Here is an 8,556-nt window from a genome sequence, read left to right on the forward strand (position 1 = left end):
CCTTGTTCATTTCCCAGAGTTAGGAGTCTCTCATGTTTTGTCACCCTCACTGATAGTCTCATTCATTTTCTCTCCTTTCCCTTTATTCCCTTTCACTAGTTCTTATATTCCCCAAATGAATGAGACCATATAATGTTTGCCCTTCTCCGATTCACTTATTTCACTGTTTTGCTACCTTTGAACATTTTTCTCTTCCACGGCCTTAAAAATCAGATTGCTTCATTAAAAATTTTATTTTCATTTTAATTTTTCCAATTGGCTGGAATTGTATTAAGTTTGCCATATAATGTGGTGGTTAGCCTAAAAGCCTTAAGTTTGTAGCCTGACCCAATCAGCTTTTGACCTGTTGCAATGAAGGAGACCACACACCTTGGGAAAACCATGGCTGTTTTGTTAAACAAAGAAAATCTAGAGTTAGTATTGGATTTTGGGAGTGAGAATCTCCATGGCCATTCTTCAGGTCGGAAAAATAGACACAAATCAATTGTGAAGTGAACAGGAAAAAATATTTCTCCCTATAATGCATCCTAACAATATTCTGGGGGGAGGCTCATGACAAATGCTTTATTATTTTTTATTTATTATTTGTTATTCGATGAGAAACTTTATTTTCTAAAATTACAAGCTCTCTAAAATTTTTGTTTGACATTATATCATCAAGATAAAACCTCCTACTCTGGTCTGGAATATCTAAATCAGTCTGATAGAGCAAAACAATCTCAATTCCCTACCCAGGTACAAAACTCCACATGAAGGATGTCTGGATACAACCTTCTACATCTATCTTACCTTTGTGGTTTTCAAGGAAACAGGACCCCATGCTACCTGTTCAGTCTAGACCTGTTCTGATGTTGCTGGCCCCTTTATACATAGCCTGGCTTTGCTTTGAGCTCATCAGAATTGTTCTTGATTCTCACTCCCTGTTAAATTAGCCTTAGCTAATTTTTGCTTTCTCAGGAAGAAATGAATCTTAATAAACACATAAAAATACACGGAATGTATTTTTCACTGATTTAGGCATTTCTTCTCTTGCACAGTAAAGTTCTATAATTTATATTTTTCTTTATATGAATCTAGAATATTCCTTGTTAGGCTTATTTATAGCTATTTTATCAATTTGAGTGAATGAATGTAAGTTTTTCCATTATAACTCATAGGTAATTATTATTGACTTTCTTACACTGATCTTCACTATTTTGTTGAACTGTTTCATTTTTTCTAAGAAAGTTATCTTATTGGTTGACTATTGTACATTTTTCTATGTGGATGACTATTTTGCCTGCAGTGTCAGTATTTTCTTAATTCTGTTTTCTAGAATTCTTACATCTTCTTTCTTTTTTTATGGTTTAGTACTTTGAATGTGTTCTCCAGTATAATGTTAAATAGTACAAATTGTGAGAATATATAGTTTCTGGTTATAGTGTGAGTGTTTCTATTATGCTGCACACATATATTCTCTGGAAGTTTCAGAAAGATTCTTTTTACTGAGTTAAGTAATTCCTTTTCATTTGCAGTTTGGGATTTTTTTCTTTGTTGTTGTGGTTTTGAGAGCCATATTTAGCAAATTAAAGAATTTTACTGAAATAATTATAATGCATTTTCTTTTAATATGTAAATGTGGTGAGTAATTTTACAGGTTTTCTAATGGTGACCCAATTCTTAGTTCTAATTTTCTCTTTAAAACGTTTAAGCCATATTGCTTTTAAGAGCTTTACTATGTTTGATTTGCTAGCATTTAATTTAGTCTCTTATATCGATTTTTCCAAAATTGGGCCTACAGTTTCTTTTCTTGTGTATTATGTTATGCTTTTAAAGAACTTAAAGTCGTATGCATATCTATTTTCTGTTTTTCTCACTCTAGAAGACCAACACAATCGATGGCTGATGGAAACCATACAAGAATCACAGAATTTATTTTCATAGGCTTGAAGTATCATCCTCGGATGCAAGTCTTCCTTTTCTTGCTCTTTCTACTTTTTTACTTTGTTACCATGACAGGAAACTTGGGTATGATTATTCTCATCCAGATGGATTCCCGCCTTCACACACCCATGTACTTTTTTCTCAGTCACCTGTCTTTCGTGGACATCTGCTTTTCTTCAGTTGTGGGTCCCAAGATGCTCACCGACTTCTTCGCTGAAAAGAAGGCCATCTCCTTCCTGGGCTGTGCTTTGCAGCAATGGTTCTTTGGATTCTTTGTGGCCATTGAGTGTCTTCTGCTGGCATCCATGGCCTATGATCGCTATGTTGCCATCTGTAACCCATTATTATATTCTGTTGCCATGTCACAGAGACTCTGCATACAGCTGGTGGTTGGACCCTACACTGTTGGGTTTCTGAGCACCATGACTCACACGACGGCTGCTTTCCGACTTCCCTTTTGTGGCTCCAACATTATCAATCATTTCTTCTGTGACATGTCCCCCCTTCTTTCTTTGGTATGTGCTGACACCCGGATCAATAAATTGTTAGTTTTCATTGTGGCTGGAGCCGTACTGGTTGTCAGTAGCCTGACCATTATAATCTCCTATTTTTACATCCTTACTGCCATCCTGAGGATCCGTTCTGCCGATGGGAGGCGCAAAGCCTTTTCCACCTGTTCCTCCCATCTCACCGCGGTGTCCATCTTATACGGGACACTCTTCTTTATCTACGTGAGGCCAGGTGCAATTTTTTCCCTGGATGTCAATAAAGTGGTCTCAGTGTTCTACACAGCGGTGATCCCCATGTTGAATCCTCTCATCTACAGCTTGAGAAATAAAGAAGTGAAAGCTGCCATGCACAGAATGATCGTCAGGAGGAAGTTTTGCATCAGAAGTTAAATTCCTGTCAGGAATAAAAAATATATATACACTATATATATATATATATATACCTTCTAGATGTGAAAGGTCTACCTGCTCCTCATCTGAAGATGCTAAGCAATGGGCAGAATTTGGAATATGGTATCCTTGCCAATTTTTTCTTTAAAGCTCTATTTCAATCACGTGTGTGATGATAAAAATTCCCAGTCCTGAGTCAGAGTAATTATGCTTCCTCAAACAATTTTATTATTGGAAATAGGATAAAAATCTAATAAGTGTTGGATCATCTAGCTATTAATACTACGGCACTGGCTGGACCAATATGTCCAGACCAGGTGCAATTTATTGGAATGACACATATGGTCACCATCCCTAAACACAGAATTGAAAATAGGAAACAGAGCAGGTCACTTAGCTATGGATGATTCTTTTAACTAAAGAAACTCCTCGTATCATTTCCTTTAAATATCTTTTATGCCTATTTTCTTTATTCTTGTCTTTAAGAATACCACGTCACAATCACTGCAGAAAAAAGTAAATATAGACAAGTAAAAAGTGAACAATATTGACAACACAAAACTTATATTCTTACTTTTCCACCAAGTTACAAGTGGCAACAGAGATGCCTCTCTACATATTTAGCTCTGAAGTTGTTCCAACTATTACTTTAATATTTGATATTTAGTTTTTTCTGTTTCTTTCGACAAAAATAAGTAGGTATCACTTATAGAATTTAGAAATAAAATACAAACAGGTGAATGAGAGAAGAAGAAAATTCTAAAGAATCAGAGGCAATAGGTGTTGAGAAGTCAGAGGTAAACTAAAATGCAGAAAATGTATATCCTGTTTTCATGTTAGCCTTTTATTGTTGTTCCAAATTAGAAAAAAAGAAAAATACAATAGGATGTAGTTTACACATTTTTAAACACCTTTCTGTCCCTCATAAAACATTTAAACAATTCAAGAGGTATTATAATTACTTCCGGTAAGAGAAAATGATTTCTGAAAAGTGTTGTTTTGGTGCAACACTTTCGGTGCAACAATCTGCAGGCTTTTGAGCCCTGATCGCTGAGTGTGATCTAAAAATATAAAATTTATCTCTAGATTATAGAAAGATAGAGGGGGAAAAAGGAGAGTGAAACATGCCTTGGTAACAATACAGGGAGAGCTAGAGTATAAATGTATCTCAAGTCTGTGACTAATAAATTTCATGATGGATTTCCTGGATAAACAAATATTTTCTTTGGCAGTGTTGATGGGATGATGGTGTCCTAGCCATCCGTTCTTGGGATCATGCTTTAAATATTGCAGTTATTCTAAGCAGATCACTTTGCAATGACTGGTCATAATAGGGTGGTTTGCAATCAGAGAGAGTGAGCAAGTTGTGCAGAGAACTGAATACCAAGACAATGAAGTGATGTGTAGGCTAAGGATAATCACAGTTTCAGTGAGGCAACTATTTCAGACAGCAGGTATGAGTCATGGGCTAGGAAACTAGACAGACAGAATTAGTGCCAATGGGTTGCTCTGAAAAGGATTCAGATTTTAGCTCGGAAATTTCTTCCATTTAATTTACATTATTTATTTATTTTTGAAGTAGTTAATTAGGTGAAGGCTGGGATCAACACTCTCACTCTCAGATGTGTGTCTTTGTTTTAGTGTTGAAATAAGTGACTTACTTTTTTTTTTTTTTTTTTGCTGAAAGGAAAATTATCAATGTTTTAGGCTGTGCCTTTCTTTACAGCACAGATCCTGCACTAAAGGAAGGTTCGTGAGCATTCTTTTGGTTTTTTTCCCCCTCTCCCATTGCGTGTTTTTTTTTTTTTTTCCTAGAATCTCTAAGCTTAATGTTACAGGGTACAAATACGAACCTGATCTGTTTTATCTGTGATTTTGGACTAGGAAAATTATGCAACATTTAAAAAAAACTACAACAAAACACCCCAAACCTTTTACACCTGAGTTATTGGGATCCAGGTAGTAGCTTTGGTTCAGCCTGGGGTCCACAGGGAGTTTTGTGAGCCCCATGTTCCCTCTGGTATGAGTGATGAGACACGCACATATCTGAAGCAATCTGGGAGGAGAGCTATTTAAGGGTAAGGGCAAGAGAGTCATTCAAGTCATTCAGTGGCCACTCTGAGTCTCACTAAGCGTGAATTGATTCAAATCACAACCCTGTATCTCCCTCCCAGAATACTTGCCTCTTGCAGCCTTGGGGAGTTGTGATGGAGAAATAATGTGGGTCATAGAATTTTAGATTTTGTTCACTTCATGATGTTGGGAGACACCACCAGACAAGCTATACCACATTTTATGTGTCACTCAAATAATGAAAGTTTTATAAACCATTTAAGAAAATGTTTCTGGTCAAGAAAAGGGATTGTAGATTTTTTAAAAAGGTCCATCTATTTGCTCTCTACAAGAGACTCATTTTAGACATAAGGACACCTACAGCCTGAAAATAAAAGGTTGGAGAACCATTTACCATTCAAATGGTCCTCAAAAGAAAGCAGGGGTAGCCATCCTTATATCAGATAAACTAAAATTTATCCCTAAGACTGTAGTGAGAGATGAAGAGGGACATATATCATACTTAAAGGATCTATCCAACAAGAGGACTTAACAATCATCAATATATATGCCCCAAATGTGGGAGTTGCCAAATATTCAATTAATTAATAACCAAAGTTAAGACATACTTAGATAATAATACACTTATTTATTTGAGAGAGAGAGAGAGAGAGAGCGAGAGAGCAAGAGAGAGCACATCAGCACAAACAGGGAGAGGGAGAAGTAGGCTCCCTAGTGAGCTGGGAGCCTGACATGGGGCTCCATCCCAGAACCTTGGGATCATGACCTGAGCCAAAGGCAGATGCGTAACTGACTGTGCCACCCAGGTGCCCCAGGATATGGAATTGATTATAAGCGCCTGTGCATATAAAATATCTCTTGGTGAAGAATCTGACATTCAGAATGGAATGGGTGATATCAGGTCTTCTTCAAGTGCTTAAAAATTCCCTGGAATCCACCGGAATCATCTCTGAGACACTCTACTTTTTTTTTTTTATTTTTAATAATAAATTTATTTTTTATTGGTGTTCAATTTGCCAACATACAGAATATGAGACACTCTACTTTTGCCAAGGCTCTTGATATTTTATGGGTAGCTCATCTAAGGAATGGGCCAATTGAACTCATTTATTTATTTTATTTTTTAAAACGATTTTATTTATTTATTTGATAGAGAAAGAGAGAACAAGGGAGGAAGGGGCAGAGGGGGAGGGAGAAGCAGACTCTCCTCTGAGTAGGGAGCCTGATGATGACACAGGGCTCAGGACCTTGGGATCCTGACCTGAGCTGAAGGCAGATGCTTAACTGACCAAGCCACCCAGGCGCCCCATTAGAACTCATCCAGATGGATGTGAACCATCATCTGAACTCAGGGTGGTAGGTCAGTAACTGCAATCTCCTTGAACCTCACTCGAGCAATTCAAATGCCAAATATAATGGGCCTGAAGGCAAATCGCATGATGCTGATGGAAAGCACACTCACCTATAACCTAACAAGAGTTCCCATCAAGTATAATGAAAGGCTTTCTGCCCTCAAGAAACCACTTTCTCCATGGTTTATACCACTATTTTTCAATGACGAAGCAAAAATTATTTTTTTAATTGAGAAGATGTTTCAATTTACTTAGGATATTATATAATTTAATGCATAAATTGAATAAAAAATCTTTGAACTAATAATAATATACAATAGGTAACTAAATTTAATAATTTTTTGTTGTTGCTTACAGAAAGCAGTAAGAGCACATTTTTGGGGGGATTTAATTATTGTAGAGTATTTGGAAGGCGGAACACAAAAAAGAATAAAATCATGTAATTTCACTAGCCACATATAAAAACTGTGCCTATTTTAATACACTTATTTCAGGCATTTTCCCATTTATGTATATTTGTATAGTATATATATAGAATTCAGAGACACATAAATGTACACAGTCTATTTTAAAGATAATGAAATCTTGAATAACACATTGTTGCAATATGATTTTGTTTGTACAGATAATCTATATTAAATCTTTGGCTTATATTCTTCCAGCAATTTTCTCTGTGTGTTTGTATGTGTGTAATTTTACAAAATTTCATATTAAATATTATTTTAGCCTGTTTTAAACTAAATCATAAATCAAATATTTTAAATAAACTGTTTTCTAGTAAACATTCCTCTCAAGAGGATTTTTAATTGCCAAGAGAATTTATAAAATTAACAATGACGATGGGTGATGACTCCTAATTGGTTGGCATTATCAAGTTCTGAGGATGTAGCAGTAAGTAAGACAGGCCAAGACCTTTCCTCCACAAGGCATATATTTGAGGGAAAGAGGCTTGTAAGTAAAGGTAAATCAGCTAGAGGTCAATACCACCACCACCACCACCACCACCACCATCACTACTGCTACTACTGTTACTACAAATAGCATAATGGGATAGAGTAGATGTCAGGATGGAGGCAACATCATTCAGCTAATAAGTGGTGGGGATGGGATTTTTACATTTTTAGTTGTTATGCTGATACCCCCACCCTAATGAGATTACCTCGGAAAAAGAATAGCTAAGAAGAAAAGAAACCAAACAGGTTCCATTTGTTTCTACCACAGAAACTACTGAAGAACCATCCTATCTTTTGTTCTCCCCTTCTTTGATAGAGGTCCCACCTTTAGCTGGGCACATTGAAACCGCAATAAAAGACTGCATTTTTTCAATTTTCTTTGTAGGCCAGGGTTGACATGTGACTAAGTCCTGACAGATAAGTGGAAACTTTGTAAGGTGCTCTAGGAGGTCTCCTTAGAATTTCAGGAAGTGCCTTTTCTCTCATCTGTATCCTTCCTATTACCTGGAATGCAGATTTAATGGCTAGACCTTGAACACTCATTTTGTACCACGAAGAAGCATTTAGGTTCTAGATGCTGTATATCAGCCATTATCAGCCCTAAATTTGCCACCTCCAGATTTGTTTTACAATAGAGAAAATACATTTCTTGAAATAATTTTTAACGTTACTGTTATTTTGAGTCTCCCCTCTTATATCACCAATCCTAATTCAAACTGATATAAATCCCTCTTTTGAAGGCAGAGGATGGGAGCAGAACACCCACATCACACCTTGGTTGACTATTGGCTTGACTTTTAAAGCTTCAGTGAATTAAAGGAGAATAAAATTAGGAGAAAATACTTAAGATGGTGTGTAGTTGAAAAGAGGTTTCTATTCATTTTCTTTCTCCTCACTTGACACCCTTCAAGAGAAACAAATACAAGTATACCTTCTCTATTTCATTTCAATTTATTGTGCTTCATGGATACTTGTATCTTTTACAAATTGAAGGTTTACCATCCTGTGATGAGCAATACTATCGGCAATATTTTTCCAACAGCATTTGCTCACTTTGTGTGTGTGTCTCATGTTTTGGTCATTCCTGCAATATTTTGTTATTATAAAATAATAAAATAATATAAATTATTATATTATTATAGTGATCTGTGGTCAGTGAGCTTGGTGTTACTATTGTAATTGGGGCACCACGAACCACACCCATATAAGATGGCAAACCTTACGGTGAATGTGGGTTCTTACTGCTCTACCAACTGGCTAGTGACCCCGTCTCTCTCTCTGTCTCCCCCTCTTATTTTCTGAGACATAATACTGAAATTAGACCAATTAATAAGGTCAAGTGGAGAGTCAATGGGT

The 8,556-nt window shown here is 36.3% G+C and overlaps 1 protein-coding gene across 1 annotated transcript; it reads left to right on the forward strand.

The window, feature by feature from the left end:
* The first annotated feature begins 1,877 nt into the window (after positions 1 to 1,877).
* Positions 1,878 to 2,822, forward strand: LOC121471592 (olfactory receptor 1009). The gene has a single exon (XM_041722384.1). It carries the CDS (start codon positions 1,878 to 1,880, stop codon positions 2,820 to 2,822), a length of 945 nt encoding a protein of 314 aa, XP_041578318.1.
* Positions 2,823 to 8,556: the final 5,734 nt, after the last annotated feature.

The sequence above is a fragment of the Vulpes lagopus genome, chromosome 11 (assembly GCF_018345385.1).
Source record: "Vulpes lagopus strain Blue_001 chromosome 11, ASM1834538v1, whole genome shotgun sequence".
NCBI lineage: Eukaryota > Metazoa > Chordata > Mammalia > Carnivora > Canidae > Vulpes > Vulpes lagopus.

What these genes read in the sequence shown, in the direction of transcription:
- LOC121471592 (XM_041722384.1), top strand. Translation starts at nt 1,878, where the DNA reads ATGGCTGATGGAAACCATACAAGAATCACAGAATTTATTTTCATAGGC.